The sequence below is a fragment of the Lacerta agilis genome, chromosome 15, assembly GCF_009819535.1.
Source record: "Lacerta agilis isolate rLacAgi1 chromosome 15, rLacAgi1.pri, whole genome shotgun sequence".
Classification (NCBI taxonomy): Eukaryota; Metazoa; Chordata; class Lepidosauria; order Squamata; family Lacertidae; genus Lacerta; species Lacerta agilis.
Genome location: NC_046326.1, coordinates 40,813,934 through 40,841,046, shown reverse-complemented (window position 1 = coordinate 40,841,046; position 27,113 = coordinate 40,813,934). Strand labels below are relative to the sequence as shown.

Below are 27,113 nucleotides of genomic sequence, written 5' to 3'. Positions count from 1 at the left end.
CCTCAGTAATGGCCATGAAATATCTCTATGTTCAGCTTCTTGGTGCATAACACATTAAATACAAAACATATCTCTCTGTTATTAAAAAGTGCTATTAATTTAAAAAAATATTTAGCCTTTAGTATTTATTTAAAAAATACTAAAATACATTCATACTAACAATGTTTCTGAATGTTGATTGATCATATTGCCTTCAAAGTGCTTATTCCTTAAAAAAAAATCCTTACCATTAAATATTAAAGTCTCTGTCTGAGTTACAGCCTTTCTTGAGTTAGAAAGATCAAATGCATCTGTAATTGGGTTTCATCCTAAGATTTGAAAAAGTTAAATGAAAAATTATTCCAGTTCTAAGAGACACATGCTCTGATCCCTTCTGCACTCAATTTTTCTATTACAGTTTTTACAAAAGCTTGTTGTTTTTCATAATAAGCAGCTTCATTCACAAAGGCTGGATATACTATCACGTCTCCTTCGTATGGTATTGTCTTTCCTTCAAGAGTTAAAAACATAGGGTCACCAGGGTTGAGAGGCTGCCAGTCTTGATCCTTGTGGGACAGGAGCGAAACAAGAAGATAAAAACACAGTATTTTTAATTACTGCCTATCTTGTTAGCCTTCGTTTATACTGGGGTATTTCCTGCCAAGGGGTATTTCCTGTATGGCCATTTCCCCAAACCATGCTCACCTGTCCATCAGCTGATGTCACCCAGCTTAATTCTATGTTGGCTACACCTGCCAGTGAACTGGCACGCTCATCTAATCTCTTCCTCATGAGCAGGATTGAAGTCTCCATTCATCAACTGATGAGCAGGGGGTTAAATTCTGCTTGGTTCTGCTTTGTCAGTGGGGGGTGGGCAATGTGGGGACCGCACTGGTGAAGTGGACTGCTCTTCCTACCCACAGGTCAACTGTGACTGATGTCATCATGATGCCAGATAGTCTTCTGACAGGTGGGTGACCCTGGCAATCTGTCAAAGTTCAGATAAAGATCTGACCTGCCAGGCCAAAAGTGTTCTCCCACCCCTCATATATATTCACATCTAGCAGGCAACCATAAACTATAGTTAATAGTGGAAAAGTAATGGATAAGGGAATTTGCAAGGGGTGGGGGGAGGGAGAAAGCCTGCAAGGCACTTGCTGTCTTTCAATGAGGATTATATCCAGAGCAGGCCCTACCAAGGCCCACGGGCTCTCATGCTTGTTTCCAGTGAGCAAGATTTGTGCATGAAATGAATGTGTGACTCAAGAATGATTCAAGACAGTCACACACTCATTCCATAAGGAAGTGAATCATGGTCCTTTAGTAACTTTCCTGTTGCCAATGGGGAATTTGTACACCAGATTCCGACATTGCTGTTGTTCAAGGGCAGCGCAGCGGACTATGTATGTGAAGAGAAATGGCATGTGTTACCTGCAGGCTAGGGTGAATGACAGCCATGATCTCATTATTTTTCTTTCTTGGATAATCTACTTTCTCCATTATTTTGTAAACTTCAATTGTACACCGAGGGAATTCTTTTCCTAGGGAGAAAAAAAGAGCATTGTCTCCAAGTATTATGTCAAACAACTCTTAGTATTTTTTTTTAAAGAAACTGAATCTAATGAATCTTTTTATTAACATTGTTTGAAGTCATTAAGATGGTAGCTATCTGTATCTTGTTAATATCATAATTAGATCTAGTCATAGGAAAATGTTTTTCTATAGATCGTCTCACTTCAGAAGATTGGGTTACTGAAAGATGACCCAGTTATGCAGCGATGCATGAAAGTTGGATCTAAATTTTATCTGAACAGCGAAAATCAGGGACCTTAATCACAATATACAATGCATAAAATATATTCTGCAGATGACAGAATTTAGTAAAATGCTTCCTTTTGTCAGCATCTTATGAAGTTAAGTAATTATATTTCTCAGGTGCCATCAGATCATACCTTCAGAGATAACAATAGTAGCTATTGTCCGTTGTTGTTATTGTAACTGTGAATGAATGTTTCAAATGAAATATTATTTTGCACTGTATAGTATTGTGGCATTGATGCTGTGTATGTACACAATAAAAGCCTGCTTAAAACTGGATATATTTATTTAGGACCAGGTATATGGGAAAGGATGTGTGGGATTTAGTCTTCAGTATAGTACAGCTTTAAGAAGATTCTTGTTAAGTCACCACTGTGAATTCAGGTGGTGAGTGTTAAAAGACTTGGAGCCAAAGAAAGTGTCACTGAGAACCATTTCACCAAGACTGCAGAACTACAGTGCAGATTTTTACAAAACTGCAAGGGTCAACCCCCACATCACCAAGTAGCCCAATTCAGGTTAGTCACATAATGTTGGGTATTACTTGGAAAAGAAAAAAGGGAGTGGGATGGAGTGGAGTATGCTGGAAGAAGGCATGGCTGGAATCCTGAGCAGAAGGGCTCCTATTAGGAGGGACACTGCAAAAATCTGTTGCAGGTCCCTCTTGTGATTGCTATTTCCCACCAGCACATTAGCAAACTACTTGATGTTTGCTTAATACTGACAACTGCTATACCTGCATTGAACATTTGCACAAAGTCAAGGCCATGCTTGATGATCCTCCGCATTTTGTCCAAAATGTCAGCCCTGAGAACTCCTTGGGGCTGAGGACCCACTTCAATGCCTGCATAAGAAATGAAGGATATATCAGCTTCCCCTTCCTCTTTAGCACTATCTGACTGGCATTATACCCTTTCCACCCCATATTTTTTGTTTCAATTACTGTACACATTCCCAGTTATTTACAATTTTCCTTCATGCATTGCACACATTTTTTGTTTGTCCAAATAGGGAAAGCAGTTGCACAGTTTAGGGACCCAGGTGCTTGCCAAGCGTACCTCCATGCAGAGTCTGTTCCCCAGGATAGAAGCAACCATGGCTGTGACTAGGAATGGTGGACAGAGGTCAGCATCCAATTTCTATCCTCTAGGCAGAACATACCCAGTTCTTTCCACCCTACTTCACAGGGCTTCCATTCCATACCCCTGACCATGTTCATTGCCCTCCTCACAGCTTATCCCAATATTGTCTTATATCTTTCTTGAAGTGTGGCACTAAGAATTTGGTCACCTCTGCACCCTACACTTAAAGCACTCTTATACCACTTTGACAGCCATGCAGGGTCTTGGGGACTGTGGTTTGCTCAGGGTGTTGAGAATTGTGAAGCTACATGAAATCAGTATGCTTAGAAATCTACAGCTCCCAGGAATTATTTTAGGTAAGCCACAAGTTTTAAAGTGCTACAAGAATACTTTAATGCAGGGTGTGGGTGTGGATACTTTGAGTTTGGCCCTCAGATGTGGTTGCCAAAAGCAGATGGGTGTTGCTGAAAATAACTAACTTGTATGACTCAATGAAGTTACCAGCCTATCTGGGAACACAATTGCATATATTTCATCTCTGAGGACTGGGTAAAACTTATAATGTTCATATTTACCAACAGGATGTTTTGCTATAGACCGGGTCGTTGCATATTTCAGGTTGGGATGCTCAATGAGGAAAACAGGGCAGCCTTCTGGAGCCAAAGCATCCTGTGGAAAATATTTGTTTTAATGTTGTACTTGTCCAAACATTAATGCTGAGCTAACAGAAGACCACTGGTGCAAAAGCTTGCTTATGCATTGTCTTCGACTGTTGTCTCATATTGAGCTGTCTTAAAATAAGTAGGCCATCTTTAGAAAAAGTACAAAGCAATGTTTGTTGGTGCTCTTTCTCTTAGATCACACAAAGTATGCTTCACTGAATTCTGTTTTGTGCTAATATAAGTGAACATGATTCCAGCATTAAATTATCAATGAGAGAAAATTAATGTAGCAGTGCTTAAGAGGACCAAGCATTAAGCTGCCTTTAGGGCAGTTTCCCATCCCACATCCTATCAACTCTGATTTAGGTTTTCTTACAGGGAAAAAACAACAACAACCAGGATATTTGTAGCTTAGCTATATGACATTCTTCACATACTGGCCCAGTTTGCATGTCACATTAAACTGTTGTTTTAATCAAGCAATGCTTTAATGAAAATGAGCAGTACAATTGAGCACACTGCTCAAACATTCCTGCAGTACTCTCCTCCACCACTCCTGCAGGGGAAGTAACATTTAAATGTCTTATGTGTATTGAATAAAAAAAAACACAGAGCTCAGCTCTTCATCAAATCACCTTAAACCAGATCCATAATGACTTCATAGTGTTTTTTTAAAATGAATTGTTACTTGTTCCACTCATGTGTCTTACTGATGTCAAGGTACCCTTGTGAGTGTTGGGAGAGGAGAGAAATTTCCTACAGAGAAACTACACAGAGACACACACCCTGCCATCTCCAAATGGTACTGAGCTCAACAACCTGGTTCTTTGGTGCCAGAGTGAGCTACACAGTTCACACATAAGAACATAAGAAAAGCCTGCTGGATCAGTCCAGTGGTCCATCCAGCCCACCATTCTGTTCTCACAGCGGTCAACCAGATGCCCACTAGAGGAAACCCACAAGCAGGATTCGAGCACAAGAGCACTCTCTTCTCCTTCCAGCAACTGGTATTCAGAAGCATTCCTGCCTCCAGCTGTGGCACATGACGGAAAAGATTATGGCATGTTAAAGTAGAAGAAATGTGCACTAAATGCTGATGAATTTCTATGCAGACTTAAATAAAAATGCAAAGTGGTATGGAAATACGGAGAACTGAACTTAAGAGTGGAAAAATTAGAAACTGAAATTAACAGATTCACTCATCCCTATTTACAACCAAATATTAAAAGCAACAATTAACAGCAAAATTTAGTCTGCAGTATACAGCAAAATAAAATATTTTTTATAAATATTTTTTTTTCTGGTCAGTTAGCAATGCTCAGCCACATACACCTGTGCCCCTCCCTTGGCCCTAGAACAGGCATAGGCAACCTTCGGCTCTCCAGATGTTTTGGCCTACAACTCCCATGATCCCTAGCTAACAAGACCAGTGGACAGGGATGGTGGGAATTGTAGTCCAAAACATCTGGAGAGCCGAAGGTTGCCTATGCCTGCCCTAGAATGATGTAGAAGAGCTACCGTAATTCAGGAATTAAACAGAAGGACTGGCTGGCCACAGACTGGCTGACAATAGCTGTGATTCCAGTGCTGGAAGCAGATGCAAGTATAGGGCATGGAATATATTATGGTTCCCTCCCCCCATCTTCACGCTATGCCATATTAGAGGGAGGGCTGTAACTCAGTAGTTGAGTGTCTGCCTTGCAGAGGGTTGGACTAATTGACCCTCGGGGTCCTTTCCAACTCTACAAGTCTATAATTCTAAGTCCCTGGCTCAATCCCCAGCATCTCCAGGTAGGGCTCCCTGAAACCCTGGAAAGCCACTGCCAGTCAGTGTAGACAATACTGAGCAAGATGGGCCAATGGTATGACTCAGTATAAGGCAACTTCATATGTCCATATGATCTCTGGGAATTTGGTGCTGGTTCTATAATGCTCTGAATTCAGCACAGTTAACTCATGTGGGATTAGAACTTTTTACCTTTATATAACGACACATCTGAATTGTGAAATCATCCCTGGAGTTTTCCAGTATGATGGTGCCACCCATGTTAGCTGTTGTGTTGTGCAGGTCAAAGATAAGGTCATAGGCTTCATGGCTACCTTTTGGACCAAATATGCAGTTTATTTCTTGAGCCCTTCTCACTTCGTACGGAGTGTTGTCTGCAAGCTGTTCGCTGTTGATAAAAAGTGCACACAAATAAAAAATCACTTAGCCATTTGCTCCTTTTGCAATTAAAAAAAGGAAAAATAATTAACTCTTCATTTATCTGGCACAGGATACTTATTCTTCCATTTGTATGTATTTCTTTAATGTCAGAATTGGTGACCGTCAGCAATTTGCATGTGTGTTTGTCTCCTGCCTTAATGACAGCAGCGGCTGGCCTACGATGACTAATACTGGTAACTGCTTAGGAACATAGGAAGCTTGGAATTTTGTAATCCTTCTTCACACTACAACAGAGAGCTGCCCTATCTGTATTTAAATAGAGTTGTATTTTTACTTTTGGCAATGTGCTGCGGCTGCCTGTGTGCAGTGACATTCTGAACAGTCCCATGAAGCTAGATTGCCCAGGAAGTTCATTTCAGGACACATGGGGGGAAATGACACTGGGAGCTCAGATGAATAGCAGCACTTTAATTTAACACACGCACAGCAACGCTGGCACTGATTCTCATTAAACCTTTATGCTGGCAGTTTAGCTTCCTGTGAAATTCACATTTTTAAAAGGATGAAAAAGCTAAATAATGCACATCATTCTTAATTTGGTTGTTCTCTATCTATGCAATGTGATTGCACTCTAGGGATTCAAAGGTGTCTTTCACTGATTCGCTTTCACACAAGCCCTAAATGCTTGCAGGAGGTGGTTGGTTGAACCATGCTGGAAAGACACCCCTTTTGATGCTGGCATACCCCCAACAACCACATTTTCAACTGAAGGGGTTTTTACACATGTACAGGTTTGCACATAAACAGAAACCTTGTGCAATCAGGGTTCGAGAACATGTGCATGTCTCTATGAACATACAGCTGCTTACAAGTAGGAGCCCGTTTTATTTATTGCTCTGATTGCATGGATTTTGGGGCATGGGTACCTAAAATTGGGGACATGGCTTGCTGGTATACTCCACCGTCTCAATGTGATACATTTATGAAGGCTGCCTAAGATTCATTTCAAATTGACTTTAGGAGTGTTCAAAGGCAGTGGGCAAAGCTTGTTTTCCTTTGAATGACAGGTATGCACACAGGTGAACTGCCACATTGCACACTGCTTTGGAAAATTCATGCTTCAAAAAGGCATTATTCATCTGGCAGGATGGCTGCTTGAGAAATGCACAGCTAAAGAACCCTTGAGTGTCCGCTTTGAGTTTTCTCACCCAACCTCAGGGATGTTTCTTGCAGACATAACAGCTTCAACCCTGTGGATTTGTGAAAACAGGATTTCTGCATGTGCTGCTGTTCTGGATGTGGAAGACTCCAGTGGGATAGGGAGAGAAACCTCAGCCTGCAACTGGATAACACATGAGGAACATTTGCCTTACCCCAGAAGGGCCCCTCTAAGTAGTAGGCATGTATTTCCCTACTTTGAGTTACAGCTGTTTGTGCATAGACGCCTGCTGCTCCTGTGGTCAACTATTACAGAACAGTGCGACCCTATAAATGTCTGCTCAGAAGTAAGTCACATTGAATTTAGTAGATCTTACTCTGAAGTGGCGCTGTGGTCTAAACCACAGAGCCTAGGGCTTGCCAATCGGAAGGTTGGCGGTTCAAATCCCCATGATGGGATGAGCTCCCGTTGCTCGGTCCCTGCTCCTGCCCACCTAGCAGTCCGAAAGCATGTCAAAGTGCAAGTAGATAAATAGATACTGCTCCGGTGGGAAGGTAAACAGTGTTTCTGTGTGCTGCTCTGGTTTGCCAGAAGCGGTTTAGTCATACTGGCCACATGACCTGGAAGCTGTCTGCAGACAAACGCCGGCTCCCTCAGCCTAAAGAGAGAGATGAGCGTGCAACCCCAGAGTTGTCCATGACTGGACCTAACTGTCAAGGGTACCTTTACCTACTCTCAAGTAAGCAGGTGCAGCGTTCCAGTCTTAAATGCATGCACATTTTGTTGTTGTTGTTGTTTAATCGTTTATACACTCAAATGCACAAGACAGAGGTTAGGCTTACCCAAGTCTTTTAGGATCAAAAACCCGATTCAGGTCGCAGTCAATATATCGGCAACATTTCTCCACTGCTCTTGGATTGGTGATAAAAGGCCGTACCTCCAGCCCCGGTCGCTGAATCTCCGTTCCATCATCCTGCCAGTGCTTGACCAGGAATACCCCAGACAACTCATTTCCGTGGGTTCCTCCAAAGATAGCGACCCTTCGCACAGGACCCTCTCTTGCTACAACTGGACAAGAATTCATTCTGTGAAACAGCTTTAATGACAGCTGTAACAACAAACCAAAACAGAAAGGCTAGGAATAAGAACAAGTGACAAAAGACAACACAAATTGACACAGAACAAAGCCACACAAAAAGGTTCAGATTGCTGTGTGATTCCTTCAGCTCCCTGGTCTGCCTGGAATTGATGTTATTTGGAAAATAAACAATTCCCTAACAAGTCTTAGATGCTTATTCTGCTACATGGGTGTTCCCCAACTAACTCTCCTCCCAAGACCGGCCCCTTCTTTCAACTATATTTGGATAGTAATATGTTGGAATCAGCTTTAAGAGTTCTATGGTAATGTGGCAGTAGGTTTCTTCTCTTAGAAGTGTTTTTGTTTGTTTGTTTAAAGGAATGTGTGCCAATATACATACCAAAGATACTAAAAACACCCTTGGATAAAAAGTTGCTAAGAAGGCTAAGCATTCCTCTCTATCACAAGCAGCAACCATACTTTCCTCTGGATAACTTGCTATTTCCGCTATCAAGTTTTTACATTTATTTTATCCTGAAATCTCTCTCCTCTGTTTAGATTGCCTTCCAAATATCAGTAATATCCAATTCACAGAGACATGTTGTTAAAAACAACACAATAAGTGTAAAACACATGTTGAAGCTATTTTAAGGGGAGCAAAACTGTCAGAAAGCATGAGGAAATGAAAAAGGGGGTTGCCTGGCACCATATATTTAAAGTATTTTGATGTCACTTTAAACAGTATTGATTTTCCCCTTCCCAAAACTTAGGGGGCTGTAGTTTTTTAAGGATGCTGAGAGATGTTAGGAGACCCCCTAGTCCCCTCCTAGAGCTACAATTCCCAGAATGATTCAACAATAAATCCCTCTTCACAAGGAACTCTGTGAATTGTAGATCCCTGAGGAGAACAGGAGGTCTCCTAAGAACTCTCAGCACCCTGAATAAAGGGCACAAAACAATGGTATAAAACAAAACAAAACAACACCAACTGGCAGGGAAATAATGGTGAGAAATTCAGTTCAGTTCACATTTTGATGCAAATCCACTTAATTCACACTTCCCAAAACAATGCAGGTACTGAAACAGAGCAAGCATTCTAAATTTGCATTTATGAAAATTTTACATAGCAGTTCCCCAACCAGAAACAAACAAAATGTTCACAAAAATGTGTAAAGGGGAAAGTGTCATAAAATGAATATATTACTAAAAATAGCATTAAAACACATTGTATTAGGGGAAATAGCTTGTCAAAATAATAGCATTTTAGGAGAAATTGCACACAAAAATGTGTTATGTTAGGAGAATTACACACTTAAAATGCTGACAAATTTTCATGAGGTTTTTTTAAAAAAAATTTTTTTAGAGAATTATCAGACTGATGCAAGCGAAACATAGGTCTGGAAATGTGCAGACTGATAAAACTGGGAAAAGAGAGAAGCAGAAAGAAATTGAAATTGACATGGCCATCCATCCATAACCCAAATGAGCATGATGCAGTTAGCCCCAGATGAAAGCTGGCAGCCATGGAAAGTGGTCCCCTTATTGATGAAGGGTCTTTGCTGAAGTGTGCCTCACAGTCACGTTCTGTGCAACTTACACTGAGCTCAATGAATGCTCAACTTGGCAAAACCCAGGTGGTCCTACCCAGCTGGGAGGCTGGAAAAGCTCCTCTCCTTGCAAAGGCATGTCCCACAGAGATGCAAAAAAATAATTGCCATACCTTCAGTGCTTGTAGAGGGATGAATGCCGAGGAAGATTTGCTTCCCTACTATTTGAATTTATACAGCAGTGATTAAAAACAAACAAACCACTCACCTATGCTGATTCTGTTAGAAGATATAAAACTAGACAGCTCAGCCACGGATTCTAAAATACACCTCCTCTTACACCACCAGCAATCTATTCACACCATCGGCTTCACATTACCGACTTAATATTTACTGAGGCTGTCGGTGTCTTAATCCAGACAGACACCGTTTCTTTTAACTATGTTGCCTCGACTTTCCATACGCCCTCCCCTCAAAGTTCCTAGAGAAATAACTGTGATGGATTGGTAGATGATTTCTTAAGCTACGATGGAGCAGTTATACTGTATGTCAAAGTACAATCTGTACTGTCCTTTGCCCTCATTTCCCCAAGGCTGTTAATTAACAAGCCGCCAGAGCCAGTGAATCACAACAGTTGTAAAGAGCTGAAATAACTCGGCACTTTTGGAACGTGCACAGAGTGTTTTGAGGGTCTGCAGTGCCTCTATGGCGGTGCCCATAAGAATGCCACGATCTAGCCTCTGTTAACAGGCCAGAGAGAGAGAGAGTCCAAACCCCCTTTCTTACTAAAGCCGTGCGAAAAATTGAGGCTAATCGTTTTGATGTTCGGCATGCGGCAGGGTTTGTTCTCAGGGGTGGGTGGGAAACAGCACCATCCTAACAGAAGACACACAGTTTAGGGCAGATGCCACAGAAACTCCCTTTTCGCTCATAGCATAGGTGGAGTTTGTCCAAAGAATATTCAAACTCCCACTATCCCAACAGGACATAAGACAATAGAAGCCTGTCCTTTTCTATTATTCCTTTGGATTGTTTTTATAGTGTTCTATGTGATGCTGTAAATGTTATTGCGCACGGCCCTGATGTTTTGTACGAAGGGGCAGCCTATAAATGCTTTTCGAAATAAATATAAATGAATAAAAAGCAAAAAAGGTTTCCTTAAGGAACTTGGGGGCTGCCTGAATATCTGGCATAATAAAGGGTTCATGGGGCAGCAAATTCTCTATTACACCAGAGTCTTCATTCATTTATAGTCGAGATGGAAAAGGGGGGGGGGGATACCTGAAGTATCATATACCCAATTATTTTTATTTTTTCAAAAAGCTCAGTTGTGGCCATTTTGAAGAAATCGAAAGGACTTCTGGGGAAGGAATATTAATTGAGAGTTTTCTAGGAAATGTGTCAGTTGGCCAGAAGAAAGGAGATCTTTTGAACATTTCAGGGGCCACCCACCTGGTCCTGTGATGGTCATTTGTTTTAACTATTCTTAATCTTGAATTTTAAACTGTTGTAACCTGCCCTGGAACCTGCTGGTCAAGGTGGGGGGTGTGTGTAATAAACTTAATTGTCATTATGGTCATCATCATAACTGGGGTGTGTGGTAAAACAAGAGGTGGGGGAAAGGTAATAATAATAATAATAATAATAATAATAATAATAATAATAATAATAATAATAATAATAATAATAATAATAATAATAATAATAATAATAAGTTATGTGAGGCCAGAATGGTACTAATGGAAGGAGGAGGAACCATATTACTTCATTCAGCAGAAGAAAAAGAGGGAATTGTGTTGACAACCATCTTGCCTACTCTGCAACTGGGAGAAAGACAACCACAAAAAAATCTGATAATATACCAATTATAAAAACTGCACATATTTTAAAATGTTAACAGTTGTTGAGATTGGTGGTTCCACTGCTCTGACCTTTTCTCCTCAAGGGCTGAGGGTGGCAGCTCTTGACATCACTATATAAACAGGAGAAAGGAGAAACTCTGCATTTCTCTCCTTATGTTTCTAGTACTTAATACTTTCAGTTCTCCTCCCTCTTTCCCCTGAAGTCCTGCTCTCTCTCCTTTTCCCATTTCTGCTGTTTTCTCTCTGGAATTAAAAGTCAGAATGGGAGAGATTTATTTCCTCCCCCACCCCCCCAAAAAAAGAATCTCACAGGAAAGGAGAAATGCTGAAAGCCTGAAGGAACTCCCGTCCCCCTCACCCTGACTTCAAATGTCTTGTGCTAATTCTTAAAAATAGTGAGTGCTTTAGAAATACTTGTAAATAAATAAACAGGGGATCTAGGTGCTATTTCTGTCTTTCTCTCCCTTGTCAGCCTTGTGCCACCCTCACTTTCACCTCAGGATAGTGGAGTCAGGCACTTTCCCGCCTTTTTCACCTCATGCTTTGGCACTCCATAACTAAGCAATTTAGACATTTTTCCTGCCTTTTCCTCCCTTTTCCTCAGGTAATCATTTCCCTAAATGCATTTAAGCACACCCCCCCCCACTTTCTTGCCTTTTGTAACCCCTGTCAGCATTGAAGCTTAAGTGTTTTCCCGCCTTTTCCACCTCATGCTACCTAACGGATTTAGGCCCTTTCCTGCCTCCTTCTCGTCCCCCTCATTAACCTGATTTTAATGGATGTAGGCAAATTATTTTCTCACTACCTTCCCCTTTCAGCTAGATTTAGGCACTCTTCCACGACTCTCCCTCAACAGCGTTGCACTAATAGATATAGGCACTTGCCTGCCTTTTTCTCCTCTGTCAGGTTTATGTTTAGGCTTTTTCCTCCACCCACCGCCATTTTTCTTGCACGGAGCCATCAAACTCAAGCAAATGGGTTTAGGCACTTTCCTGCCTCCTCCATTAGCCTCATGCTTGTAGATACAGGCACTTTACGATGCCAGCAACAGATGACCTTTTTATGTTTGCATTTAAGCCTAGTTTTTCCTCGTGATTTTTGATTTTCGGCCAGCCTGGTCACCAGTTCTGATTCTGTCCTCACCCCAGCCTTTTAAAATCTCATTATTCTTTCTCTTAATGTGTGTTTCTGCTAAAAAATAATAATAAGACTCTTGTAATTTAGTCAGTCCTTTAATTCCCCCTCCTTCCCCTGCAGCTAGAGAGTTGTACACATATGCAAAAAATGTGACTTAAACACACATGGGAGAAAGTCAGCAATCCAACATGTTAAAACAAAACTGAGCTTGGTTAAAAACTAGAAATTCCAGGTGGTTTTCCCCCTCCCCCTGCACCCAAAAAACCTTCTCAATTGCATTGTAAGACATGATTTATAGCTCTTCTCCTAAACTTTTATTTTCCCATATACAGCCTTGCCAGCCACAGAGGTTATGAAAGCTTGGATGTGTATTTATACACAAAGTGAATGACGGGATTCTTTTTATTCTGCTTAAACTAGGTAACAGTTTAATCTCATGTCACTCTGTTCTACCTAGGTTTGCATGCTATCCTTTATTTTTAAGGGACATTAGTGCATGTGGTTCTCCTCTCATTTTATTATTACAACAACCCTGTGAGGTCGGTTAGGCTGAGAGACAGTAACTGGCCCAAGGGTCCCTCAGTATTTTCCTCAAAAAAAAAATTCCAGTTGCATTTTAAAAAAAAGAAAATGCACAAAAATGGTCACCATAATGTTGTAGCCAATGTTCGTCCAAATACATATTGAAATTCATGACCAAGACTTGGATCCATTAATTTCAATAGGTCTACTATGAAGAAAACTTAGTTATTATTATTTATTGAATATATATACCGCCTATACCCGGAGGTCTCAGGGCAGTTGATGGAACAAAATCAAAATATAAAACCACAAAATATATAATCAAAATGAAAACAACAACCCAATAACCCAATGGGTTGGATGCAGCCCATAATATCTACATGTTATATTTATCAGTCACCTCGTGCAAAAAGCCTCAAGGTGATGCGCAGTCTCATATGAAAAAAACATTAAGCGCAATTAAAATGGCAGCGATTCAATCATGGAGCCAATGTCCTAAACAGACAATCCACCCAGGATGCCAAAACAGCTTTTTCTGTCTATGTGTATGAAGCACTGTGTACCCTATATATTTTTACACATCTTTAAATGTTTTAAATATCCTTTTTATTTTATTATTTATTGTATCATTTTTCTTACCGAGGAGTTTGCGAATAATAAGCAAACAAATAAACAAACGTTTATAATGAATTCTAATGTTACCAGTTTGATCAGTAGAGTATTATCTATGCAGCATACTGGTGGGAACTTTGCTTGTTGTGTGTGTGCATCTATATCATGGGTAGGCAAACTAAGGCCGGGGGCCGGATCCGGTCCAATCGCCTTCTCAATCCAGCCCACGGACGGTCTGGGAATCAGCATGTATTCCCAGCGTGTCTGGGAATCAGGAGTAGAATGTGTCCTTTTATTTAAAATGCATCTCTGGGTTATTTGTGGGGCATAGGAATTTGCTCATTTCCCCCCCTTCAAAATATAGTCCGGCCCCCCACAAGGTCTGAGGGACAGTGGACAGCCCCCTGCTGAAAAAGTTTGCTGACCCCTGTATAATGCACTACAATTCTCTTAAAAACAATGCTCACATCACCCCAGGGAAAAGATGAGTGCTCAGTCATTTATTTTTTGTGTGTGTCTAGGTATTGTGGAAGGAGAAATGAAGAGGGCATTAACTGACCATTCAAGCCGCTCTACTGCAGGTATCAATATTGCACCGGTACTGAATTTGAAAATTATTCTGATGACTTGGTGAAATGCCTGTCATGATGGCTCAGGTGGGTTTTAAAGATCCGGGGTAGGATGTACAGCAAGCATGTGGCCCTCCAGACCTCACTACCTGGCCCTAGGGACTCTCTCCAGGCCATATCATCTGTCCTCAAACCACACTCCTCACTACACCTGCTCTGCAACCCCCACTGAGTGTTTGAAATACTGGAAGTACAGTATCTGCGGCCTTCTGTGCCATTTCTGCGTGCGGGAGGTGACCTTTGCAGGTGGGCGATAGTTCAAACTCTGCCTCAGAGCAAACTGTTAGCTTGTGTTTGTGTGTGAGAATCAATACAAATAATGTTTGAGAATAATATCATAACATGATACCTGTATACATATTATGTTGTAACTTCGCATTTTAGGCTACTTACCAGTCCCACTGTTCAATCAGAAAAAAAGGAACAGGCAACCACTCACTTCAAACCCGCTTAAAAATGAGCTATGTACCAGCAATCCAGCTGAAAATGTGGATTATTCTGCCATGCTAGCTGGTAAGTGGAGGGCACTATTTTGTGTGTGTGTGTGTATATATATATATATAATACACAATTATACAACTGAAATATCTGCAAGTCGCAGGACTACTTTCTTGTCTTTACTAATTATGTGGAACACTGACATTTAAACAGGAGTTCTTGAAACTCTGCCCTTTTTTCTTTCAGTTCATATCATAGGTCCATGTTACAGGAAAGGAGAATTTCAGGCGCACTATTGTAGAAGATATATCTGTCATCTCTAATATGCTTGAAAAGGCTACTGTGCATAATTTCTGCCATGATTAATTACTGTAATAATAACAGTTAATCCTATTTTATGCTGGTCAAAGGGGAGGGGGAGCTTTCTTAGCGAAGAAACTTCTACCTCTCAATTGCCTTGTGGTTTCAAAATGCTGCCTTTGGAAAATGGTAATGTACAACAGTGCAACCATAAAATAATTGCCTACCTAGCTTTTCTCAAGGAGTGCATTCAACTTGGACCATGCAAACTACTGACGCAGAAATAGGAAACCGATAGATTATACTGGCAACTGCTTATAAACAATTATATTAAGAGAGCTTAAGTCTGGCTGCGGCTATTAGCCATGTTCAGTCAATGTACCTCCAATTTCCAGATGCTGGGCGGAAAAAAAGCAGGAGATGATTGTTAGCTTCATGTCCTTCTTCTGAGCCTCCAGGGATTTTGAATTGCCACTGATGGAGGCAGCATGTTGGACTAAATAGATAGGCCCTGACATCTGATCCAGCCAGGCCTTATAACACTGGTGCCCTTTAAATGTTACAGGAGTGCTGTAGGGAAAATACCCATGTGATCAACCCAACCCACATGTCTGCAGGGCTGTCAGCATCAAGAGGAATGCTGTGAAAGAATCCATGGGGTAGGGGGATGCCTCCCCTTGTGCTTGTTATTTATTTTACTTATTTATTTCCAACTGGGACATGCAACAAAATGTTGCATTGTAAAGTTATATTCAGGGTTTCTGGCCAGAAAGGCAGCCCTTTTCTCGGATACTCCGTTCCATTATTTATTCTGTCTTCCTGGTTTTCCATTCCCTGCCACCCCTCAACCTGACACTCAGCATTCCATCCCCACTGAGCAGGCTCAAACCTCCTTCAACCACATTTCTGAGACAGCTTACAATAAATAAGAACATAAACATAGCAAATCTATTAAAAAATGACAGCTATGTCTATCCCTAACCTGAAGTAACTTTCACCATTAGAAGGGCACTTGAGAGCTCTTATTTTGGACAGTTATTGCCACAGTTCAAAGTTTCATGGGATTCCAGGCACACATGGACATTCCTGTGAGAGATGAAAGTGCAATTATCTTCAGTGTTGGAGAACTGGAACTTGAAGCACTACTGGTCCAGGGTGGGCGTGTGGTGGAATCCACAACACTGTGATTATGAGGAGTGCAAATGCAATTCACATGTACATATTTTTTTCAAGCTCACTAACAACATATTACCAATATCATGAACTTGATTTCAATTAACTGTGCCCTTCGACTTTTTAAGATTTCGGTTGGGAAATTGCAAAGCCAGAACCAACTCGATTACAGAAAACAATGTATGTATGGAAAAAAGCAACACATCTTAAATATATTAATCCTCCCCACTGCAAGTATATTTTATACTGTTATATTCCTGTAATTATATTTATTTTAAAATTATGGAAACTGATACTGTATGATTACACATATGATTTTTACAAGCATCTGTCTCTTCATCATGCATTGTAAGCTCTAAAATTATGTCCTTAAAGCCCAGCAGAGCTTCCTGTTCCACCTTTAGTGTTAAGACACCAAAACGCACCAACATCAGCTGTATCACAAGCAGAAAAGAACTTCAACAACTGGAGGTTTGTTCCATCCCCCAAAGCGTACAACTGCTTCCAGCTGAGGTCATAATATCATTTGACATGAAACTTTGCTTCATTGGGATCCCTGCAGGTGGATTTTGGAGTTAAACCTTTTCATGCTGGTGAAACAATTCACTCTGCCTATGCTTCAAGTTCTGCCCTTTGGACGTGAACTAGAAATGCAGGATGGGTGGGGAGGAATTCTGTAAAAAATTTAAGGTGCAACAACATGCAGGGGGTTAGACTAGATGACTAGTCTTCAATTGGTGGGTTGGAACCCACTGATGGGTTGCAGCCTGATCCAATGTAGGTTGCAACATTAGAAGAATAAGAGTTTGGACTTGATATCCCGCCTTTCACTCCCCATAAGGAGTTTCAAAGCGGCTAACAATCTCCTTTCCCTTCCTCCCCCACAACAAACACTCTGTGAGGTGAGTGAGGCTGAGAGACTTCAGAGAAGTGTGACTAGCCCAAAGTCACCCACAGTTTCATGTGGAGGAGTGGGGAAGCGAACCCGGTTCACCAGATTACGAGTCCACCACTCTTAACCACTACACCACGCTGGCTCTACCACATGCAAATATATGAGAAAAGATTAAGTATGGCCAATGGTCAGTGTTGATGGGAGCGGGAGTCCAGTAACATCTGGAGGACCCCACATGGGCTCTCCTTGTTCTAGGTATTTCTGGGAGGAATTAGAGGAAAGGATTTCAAAATGCTGTAGGGTCTCTAAATGCTTGTATACATATTTTGATATATTCAAGCCATATCAACTGTTTTCACTGCAGACTAGAGGAGAAAAACAACACTTGGAAAAGAAACAACTTCCCAGCTTTGGGCAGTGGAACAGACAACAGGAAGGGCTCACAGCTTGACAACAGTCCAGAGTATTTGATTGGGACTGGATCAAAGCAACAGAAATCAGCTGGCTATTCACATGGTAGCAAGGCAGGAGGAGCAGAACAAAGCTATCCAGCCACAGCCCAATGGCCAGCTGGAAGGAACGCAGTGCTGAGGGGCCCACAGGGTCAGAGTACATCGTATACATTTAAACCCAGCCCTTTTCAACAAAAAGTTAACGAGAAAAATGCTGATTGTGCTCAAGATGTCAAAATGGTTCAGGTAACATTATAATACACATGTATTTTTTTAAGGCCTGTGTGTTCCCCTTCCCACAAAACCTAGGGCTGTCTCCAATGCTAGTACTACTCAGAGTAGGCCCACAGAAAAGTAATGAGCATGACTAACATTGGCCCATTCATTTCAATGGCTCCACACTGAATAAAACTTTCTTGGAAGGGACCTCTAATCTTAAGTAATCTGCAATTTAAGACAGTGGTTGACTTGTAAATTATTTTACATCAGGCACCCTCCAGATGTTTTGGCCTACAACTCCCACGATCCCTAGCTAACAGGACCAGTGGTCAGGGATGATGGGAATTGTAGTCCCAAAACAGCTGGGCAGCCAAGTTTGGGGATGCCTGTTTTACATCATCCAATAAAATCAAATTGCTTCCTCAGCTGAATTACCTGTTTCCACTCACCCCACCCACTTTTTAGCATACTGTATACCTTTTTAAAAGTGGGTTTTAGATTTGGGTATGGGACAACCACATAACTATTTTGCAAGGAGCTACCAAGAAAAATAACCCAAATAGAGTTACACCCATCCACCCAATGCTGCTTGGTTAAGTGATGTGGTCTCATAACTCAGATCAATCACCAAGAGTTAAGACAAGATGCTTAACATCAAAGAACACTGCTGAATAAAGCAGCTAACTTTTTCTGCCATGCAGTTTCACAGAACTCAATGAAAGTTCTTCTAAGGACTCAGCTAGATTGGTAAAGAAAAAGTGATTTATATGTGTTGTATATGTGATATAACACTGTTCCACCAGATGGTGCTGTGGAGTCCCGTTTTTCCCTACAGGATTTCCCTGTGTAAATTTACAACGCATTTAACTGAAACGCTTCTTTGATGTGTCTAGATCTAGTCTAAGAATAAGGGGGTAAGGAAAACATTCAAGAGCTTCTGAGCATGTTCAAACTGTGAGCATGCAGCTGACTTTGAGCATGGCTGAATGAAAACCATGCAGGCACAGCATCTTGTTTCAACTTTCCTTATGGAGGAAAATGGTGCTCAGTTCATAGTACAGCTGACCATTACATGCTGGACAAATTTCTCTACCAAGCCAGGCCTTTTGGGTGCATGTGGGTTGTTCATCTTGTGCAGGAGTGATTTGTTCAGATCATTTCTTACTAAGAGGTATAGTGGCCCCCACACTAGTCCTTGAAATTGCCCTGGAATGAGTACAGTAAGCCCACAACTTATGCGAGAGTTTGGTTCCTGGGAACTGTGTGCAAACGAAAAAATGCATAAAGCCAGGAAGGCCCCTTAAGCAACCTGTAAAAAACCAAACATAAAAAACCCAGCACTTACCAGCTGAGACTACCTTCCCCTTGCTCACACAGGCCAGCTCCACTTCTTCTCTGTGCTTTCGCTTGGCCCTATCTTACTTTCCAACTGTGACAACAGCCGAACACTCTCCCAGGCTGAGTGCAATGGCTGATGGGATTGCTGATTGTCATTTCCTGCTCTCCCACCTCCTTCTGACATTTTTTCTACTCATCTTTTGATTTCCCTCGTTTTTCCAATTTATTTATTGATCACCCCGTGTAAGTTTGTGATCGCCTAAGAAAAGTGAGCCTAAGTTGCAGGCTTACTGTACCTCAAAAATAGCTTTGCTCATCCATTCAGGGCAGAAACATGAAGCCCATTTTGCATTCCCACTCCCCGCACCCACTGGATCTCAAAAACAAAGTTGCATATGATAGAAAAAACCACTTAAAAATATATAATTCCAAGTATTGGAGCATGAACTCACCACTGTGCAAAGGTCTTTAATTGCCTCAAGTTCTCTTTTCGTTTGCCTCCTCTGTGTGAAAGAAAGGGCCAGCGGCGTATCAAGCCAAACTGCAGGAAAAAAACAATTCTCTCAGAATTATATCTGTTGTCATTGAAAGCATGAAACACTGGAGTCAGTATACGAATAAAGTGCCACTGTTATTTGAGGTCTTGGGTAAGTACAACAGTGTATTGTTTTTTTTCTACACAGAATGCTGGTGCCACGATGCCAAGCACAGACAATTTTATATATATATATATATATATATATATATATATATATATATATATATATATATATATATATATATATATATATATATATATATATATTTCAGACAACAGCATCAGCTGCCTGGGACCCAGCACCCTAAGCAAGGCGTGTTGCTGACACTTATCTTGCTGCCAACATGCTTTGCATTTTTTTCTCAGCCTGGTGCTCCCAGCAGACCCAGGATCTGGGCCAAGGCATTATTTTACTTTGCTGCAATGCCTCAGAGCAGGGGTGGGAAACCCTTCAACTCCCAAGGGCCTCTCATTCCCTTCTGGGTAAGCTTCCAGGGGCCACATGCCAGCGGTAGATAGGGTCAGAGGAAAAAGCGGGCAGAGAAACAGTTGTAAATTTTACCTCGGTACTGTAGGCTAATATCAGCACATACTCAGACACGTCACTCTCTAGCCTCCATCCAGCCACCCAGAGTGTCTGGGGCAACCCAGCTAGATGGGTGGGCTATAAATAATAAAACTATCAGCGTCAGCATCCAGGCAAGTAAAGAGGCATTATCAGAGTTCAAGGACACATTTCCAGCTGGGCAATAATACCCAAGGAGGGCGCGAAGCAGGGCTGGTGAAGGGCATGGTCTGGGGAGAAGGGGTCTGGCCCAAGAGGTTCCCCACCCCTGGCTCAGAGGAACACTGCTTTGGGGCAAGTGTAAACAATGGCTAGATCCAACTGCCCAGTGCTGCTTGGGCACTGCAAGTGCCCTCTACTCCCTGTCACTGCTGCCAGCAGACTCAACAAGAGGGCACTTTGCACAGGTCTACCTCAGACCTGAGAATCGTGTCTAGATCCTGTGTGAAAGCATACAACCTTCCAGCTCTCCAATTCTATGACACATTACCTGATCTTCACTCACAGGGCCGGCTCTAACATTAGACGGAGTGAGGAAGCTGCCTCAAGGGGCTGATGCTGGGATGGGTGGGTGCAGAGAAAAGCAGCAAAGTGTGGATGCCGTGCAGCCTGATCTGAGCCACTTGAGCTAGCCCATAGAATTCAAATAGTAGTACAATAGAAGAATAGATAGTCATCCCACTTCCATCTTTGTACAAAATCAACCAAACAGACCTTTACAAAAAGCCGTTTATGTTATCTTAGGACACCATGGGATACAATTGTTAGTGTAAATCCTGCTCTATATATTTAGGCGTCCTGGATTCTGCAGTCACCCCTGGGCAGTACGGGGCCAAGACTTTCCTGTTGAGAGATGGGAAGGAGAGCGTGTCATGTGTATTCTATGAGATTGTAAGTGTTTCCCATGTTTATTCAAGTGTGTACTACATGTGCTGCAGAAGCCACCACTTCTATTGCAATAAACACCTGTGCACCATTGATACAAGTAGAGGGATTGAGGCCATGCCCAGCAGGATGATCAATCAGGGAGCTTCCCTGAGTGTTCATTCTGTTTCTAGCTCCATAAACTCTTTCACAAGTCATTACACATGCCAAATGCATACTCATGGAATATATGGTCAGTCCTAAAATTTCACTGATATACAAAGAAGAATATAAAAATATTTTTAAAACAAATATTATTTGTGTAGATTATTCTAGTTTATTTTGACAGCGGAACATTTAACACCTATGTAAACCACTTAGAGGTTACGGATGATCAAGCAATATATAAATCCTGTTAAATAAAACAAACATCTTACCTTGACATTTACCAGCCTTACCATTGCAACTGTAATTCTCCATAAGCCATTTTTAAAAATAATAATAAAAACAATTAAAACTACCGGTACTTTGTTGATATGAGTTAGATTGTGGGAAAGAAGCATGAAGCTGTTGTTTAACTACAACAAAAAGGAGAATTCCAATGTTACTGTTACTTTAAAGCAAGGATAGCCAATGTGTTGCCCTCCAGATGCCACTGGGCTCCAGCTCCCATCATTCCTGACCATTGGCCATGCTGGCTGTTTGCACCGATGGGGAATGGAGTCCACAAGCACCTGGAAGGCCCCATGTTGGCTCCTTTTGTCCATGCTTAGTATTTCATGCTAAGGGTTACCTCTTATTCTTCTTGCATAACAGGACCGGGAGCTGCCAAGGTTAATCAGAGGTCGAGTCCACAGATGCATGGGAAACTATGACACAAAACGCAAAGTCTTCAAGTGCGTCTCCGTCAGACCTGCAACGGTTCCTGAGCAACAAACTTTCCAGAATTTTGTCAAAATTGCAGACGCTGAGATGAGCAAATTTGTCAAAACAAGCAATGAAGTTTAACTTACACACATATACTAGGAATAATAATATGGGCATAATGCGAAATATTTGTTAAAGCTCAAATTCTCAGCACTGATATGAAAGCATCACCATAACACGTTACCTAAAATAAAGTAGTTCTGCTTTTCAGTCTGGGTGGCTTATTTAGGATTTCCCACAAGCCTAACGGCTCAAATCACAAGGGCCATACTCAGCGGATAGAGAACTTGCTGTTCTTCTGTTGAGGCCTCAGATCAGGGATTTCATGTAGGACAGGGATAGCCAACATGGTGCCCTCCAGATGTCCCTGGACATCAGCATGGCCAGCCGCCAGGGTTGATGGGTATTGGTGCCCAGTAATATCTGAAGAGCATCACGTTGATTATCCCTGACGGAGCACATCCTCTCCCAAAGCTATGGAGCCTAGACAGGGACTGATCACTACCCTATTTGCCTAATCCCTAATGCATTCTAAAAGGCAGCACTCTGCAATATAAAACAGTGCTTACCTATTTTAGCCAAGATGCAGCTACAAATAAAAGCCCAGCAGATAGGTTCTAAATAGGGACAACCAACATTTAAGGAAATGCAATGGAGCCTCGCAGAAGGGCTACATTGCCTCAGTTTTAAAAAAAACCACACACATTTTCAATGGATTTTTACTTATTTGATTCAGATGATTTATATACAGTGCCATCCTTTGTCCAAGCCACAGGGTGGTTTTCAACAAACCAAATGGGGGGGAGGACCCATTGAAATATAATGCAATTCTTAAGAAACACATCGCAACAAATCAGGGAGCTCGGCTGGAGTTAGAAGTGTTGCTAGGTGCTCAAAACAGTGTTTTTCAACCTCTTTTGGGCAAAGGCACACTTGTTTCATGAAAAAAATCACGAGGCACACCACCATTAGAAAATGTTAAAAAATTTAACTCTGTGCCTATATTGACTATATATAAAGTAATTCTCTTGAATTTTTCAATTTTTCCCACGGCACACCAGGCAACATCTCACGGCACACTAGTGTGCCACGGAACAGTGGTTGAAAAACACTGGCTTAAAAGGACGAGGCACACCATGTGACACAAACGCGCATAAAATTTGCACCTATTGATTTATATGGTGAATGGCTAGGATCTCATAAGTATTTTGCAGTGTGCCCAGTCACCCTGTATGGTTTTTTTAAAAGCTTTTTTTTAAAGGTAGGGTTATGGAGCTCAGTTCAGAAAGTCTGAGGCCCTGGCTGCCTGCTCCACCCCCTAACAACTCCCCTGCTTGGAGTCTAAAGATCACACTCATCACGTTTGTCTACTGTGCATGCACACCATATATTTTAAACACACACAGCTTCCCCCAAAGGATCCTTGGAACTGTAGCTTACCCCTCACAGAGCTACAGTTCTCAGCACCCTTAAGAAACTACAGTCCCCAGGATTCTTAAGGGGAAGCTGTGTGCTTTAAATGTGGTTTAAATGTGTGGTGTGTGCACAACCAGAGACTTGGGAAGGTAAACACCTCATAAGAAAGAACAAGGTATAAAATCTCACAAAGCTGCTGAAAGCTGAAAGAACCTTAAAAGCACATTTAAAATCTAGTAATCTTGTTGTTGGCATCCATCTGGGCACCTCTGGGGGTGAAGTTAAACCACTGCGTTAACAGCACCTAAGTGACCTCCCTGGGGCACAAGCCTGGGCAGTGTGTTGGAGGTCCTGGGCTGCCCAGATGGCAAGACCCACCTTTCAGCCTCGCTGCTGTGGTCCAAGGAAAGCAGAACAATAGTTATCATGTATATCTAACTTTACCACTAAAACTGATCTTACTTTTAGAGGCTGAAATATCAGAGGCACTCAGGGAGCTGAGGACTGCTGAGAATGCAAATGTGTTCTCTCTGGGAGGCTCAGGTGTGTGTGCCCGCACGTGTTACTAAGGAATATCACAAAGGGCTGCCGAGGGAACATCAGCACCCAACGGAATAAAATGCAGAATTACAAGAAAACTTCGCATCTACCTGACTTTTTTTTTTTAAAAAAAACTGCACAATTTGGTCCCCTAAACTCCAGTTACTGACGATAATTGAATTCAAGAAAACTTTCCCACATTTGCAACGTTTATGGCCATTTCATTTAAAGTAACTGTAGCAGAAACAAAGAGCTGATTTTGCTACTATCTCAAATGGATTAGAAGTAATAACAGAATCGATACTAATTCAAAACTATTGCCCTTTTACATTTTCAGTGCCGTAGTTCTAATAAATTACTCTGAGTAGGCATCTTTTAAAGATTCAAAATCTATTTCACGCTAAGAAAACAAAATGCTTTAAAAATTGACTTTAAGTACTAATCAGAGTAAGATGTGGGTGGCACTGTGGTCTAAACCGCTGAGCCTCTTGCGTTTGCCGATCAGAAGGTCGCTGGTTCGAACCCCTGTGATGGGGTGAGCTCCCGTTGCTCTGTCCCAGCTCCTGCCAACCTAGCATTCAAAAGCACGCCAAAAAGTGCAAGCAGATAAATAGGTAGCGCTCCAGTGGTAAACAGCGTTTCCATGCGTTGCTCTGGTTTCACCAGAAGCAGCTTAGATATGCTGGCCACATGACGCGGAAAAACTGCCTGCAGACAAACGTTGGCTCCCTCGGCCAGTAAAGCGAGATGAGCACCGCAACCCCAGAGTCGTCTGCAATTGGACTTAATGGTCAGGGGTCCCTTTACCTTTACCTTACTAATCAGAGTAAGTTATTTAGAGTCAAATCCTCAGCTGCCTGGAACGTTTGGTGGAAACCGACCTCAATGGGTGCAATTCTTTTAAGATTTGTTTTAAACGCTAGTGACCCTGTTAGATGATATTAAAGGCTTTATTAAAACAAAAACAAATGCAGCCACATGGATTTGCGTGGATCTGAGCAGTGGCCTGGGATGGGGCTGCTTTCCTATCTGCTGGGGAAAAGAAAAGGCAAGAAGACCCTGTTTTTGTTTTTTTCCTCCTTGCAGAGAAAAACAATGCTTGGGAGTGCCTGACTAATATTAATACAGAGCACTTGAGGGAATTAAAATGGGGGCTCATAAAGCCAGCTACTCAGTGAGAAGGGCCCAAGGCAGGTATCAGCACTGGTGGTGCCAGCTGTTGGTTCCAGGTTGGCATGTTCCCTATGACAGAACTAGAGTCCTTACCTGGCATGTACATGTTCTGAATATCAGTTCCTCATTGCACAGGCTTGAGGGTTTTTGTGCTCATAGAACTACAGTTCCCAGGATTCTTTGGGGGAAACGATGTTAATTTTTTAAAGGTGCGGTTGGCAGATTCCTTAGTCTCTGTCTGTGTACACAATGCACATTTAAAGCGCACAGCTTCTCCCAAAGAATCCTGGGAACTGTAGCTCTGCGAGGGGTAAACTGGGAAGCCAGTGCCTTTATAAAGAGTGCAAGGCCGCACTGGACCAAGGCAGTCATGGCGCACCTGCCACGGAGGCTTCCATAAATGCTCCATTGCCATTTTCTCCCATCCCACCCACTCCTCCTCATTTAACTGAGCATGCAAGGTTTTGCAGAAATGAAAGCAACCCCTACTGACAGCATGTATCGCTTTATTATAATAATACAGTGTTGGCAAATCAGAAAATTTCACATTTCAAATCATTGGAAGCATTTTTATTCCACAAGTCAAATACAGCCAGGGGGTGTGGGGTGGGTGGGAAGGTAATAAGTCTAAAAAAAGGAGGCACCTGGACAAAAATACAAGGAACCACAGTAATGGAAAATACAGCTTTTAGTTACACATAAAAATTATATTTTTTATATTTTTTATATATTTATATACATATTTAGAATAAAACTTGAACTTCAACCAGTATTTTAAAAAAAGGAAAAGAAAATTGGGAAGCTATTATGCATAATTTAATTTACAAACTGTACTTGTTTGTAATTTCTCAGCACTAGTGTAAGTACTGATATTTATTTTCCCAAGGGCAACTTTAGAATAATATATCCTTGTCGGTTTTGGATTCAGTCAATGAATGATTGCATTTGGATGTCACAATAAACCACGTCACAATAAACCATGGTTTATGGAGAAAAGTCTAGCCTTCATGCACTCCCTTTTTATCTTCCTCTAAGTGTGACCACAAGGAGGAGCTCAGAAGTGTTCAACTCTCACTTCTAATTAACCACATAAGATTGCCATGCTATCTAATCTTAGCTATGGTTTGTTTGAAACATGCCAACCTCAAACCATCCTTTACGAAGCTGGCTTGTTTAAAGAAACCGTCATTAATATCCATCTTCCTTGTGGCTTCACCAACATGGAGGGAGGCTAGGATTGTTCTTGAAGTGATAAAGGCTAAGTCTATCAAGATGGTCAAATGCAGGCATTGCAATTATGCGCAGCTTTGCACTATGAATCTCTGAGGGTGCCTTTTGTCCACCAAACGACCACCAGAGCCAAACCACACCTCCATATTTCTCAGTGTACTTGCCTATTATTAGTGTTTTAGACTAAGGTGCTGCCTTTAGGCAGAACGTGATTAACCCTTGTCATAAAACAAGTTAACCAGAATCAGGCAACAACTTGCATGTCTAAACAAGCCATCAACAGGTTGAGTTGCCAGTCTGGCAAAGCCAACTGAAAACACAACACACCTTGGCGGAGGCCGCTCAGGTCTCAAAGCAGAGCCTTTAAACTTAGAACAGTGTTCCCCAAATTTCTGACAGCTGAATACATACTGTAGCTGTTGAAATCAGAGGCACGCTGCATTTTTATACCTGGAAAGGTTTGTCTTCAAGAATTACTCACGGTCTCGGAAGCACACGCTCACCTGTATTTCTGTGTAATTCATTAAGACTTGATTCTAGCTTTGAAGGGGCTGTCAGAATCGCACCCTCAGATTGCTTCTCTCCTACGCTTCTGCTCTTCCCAGGAGAAATGTGTGCCATCTGAATTTCCTGCAATGACTTGGATCACCCCTGATGTAGCGCCGGAGGAACAGACAAAGCTGCCTGCTACCAAATCAGACCAGCAGCGGATCCAGCTCAGTGTTGTCCGCACTGTTTGGCAGCGTCTCTCCGGGGGTTCAGAGGGCGGAGAGGGGGGGTATTCCAAATCC

General features: G+C 41.8%; 2 protein-coding genes across 10 annotated transcripts; one reads left to right on the top strand and one right to left on the bottom strand.

The window, feature by feature from the left end:
• Window positions 1-257: 257 nt before the first annotated feature.
• On the bottom strand, window positions 258-19,599 carry ASPA (aspartoacylase). 5 transcript variants are annotated; one of them, XM_033171538.1, is made up of 7 exons: window positions 19,522-19,599; window positions 7,710-7,975; window positions 5,520-5,715; window positions 3,455-3,548; window positions 2,534-2,641; window positions 1,411-1,520; window positions 258-545 (listed from the first exon to the last, which is right to left on the bottom strand). In XM_033171538.1, exons 2-7 carry the CDS (start codon window positions 7,949-7,951, stop codon window positions 348-350), a joined length of 948 nt encoding a protein of 315 aa, XP_033027429.1. In that variant the 5' UTR covers window positions 7,952-7,975; window positions 19,522-19,599; the 3' UTR covers window positions 258-347. The 5 variants fall into 5 exon arrangements, with proteins under 5 accessions (XP_033027429.1, XP_033027427.1, XP_033027430.1 ...); XM_033171536.1 differs by lacking the exon at window positions 19,522-19,599 and adding an exon at window positions 15,375-15,621 and having other exon boundaries at window positions 7,710-7,935; XM_033171539.1 differs by lacking the exon at window positions 19,522-19,599 and adding an exon at window positions 15,375-15,619.
• SPATA22 (spermatogenesis associated 22) lies at window positions 12,036-22,170 on the top strand. Of its 5 annotated transcripts, none has more exons than XM_033171534.1 (10): window positions 12,036-12,260; window positions 12,824-12,911; window positions 14,147-14,206; window positions 14,639-14,767; window positions 16,294-16,345; window positions 16,541-16,636; window positions 17,425-17,758; window positions 19,584-19,716; window positions 20,966-21,063; window positions 21,853-22,170. In XM_033171534.1, exons 3-10 carry the CDS (start codon window positions 14,164-14,166, stop codon window positions 22,042-22,044), a joined length of 1,077 nt encoding a protein of 358 aa, XP_033027425.1. In that variant the 5' UTR covers window positions 12,036-12,260; window positions 12,824-12,911; window positions 14,147-14,163; the 3' UTR covers window positions 22,045-22,170. The 5 variants fall into 5 exon arrangements, with proteins under 5 accessions (XP_033027425.1, XP_033027426.1, XP_033027424.1 ...); XM_033171535.1 differs by lacking the exon at window positions 12,036-12,260 and adding an exon at window positions 12,705-12,723; XM_033171533.1 differs by lacking the exon at window positions 12,036-12,260 and having other exon boundaries at window positions 12,730-12,911.
• Window positions 22,171-27,113: the final 4,943 nt, after the last annotated feature.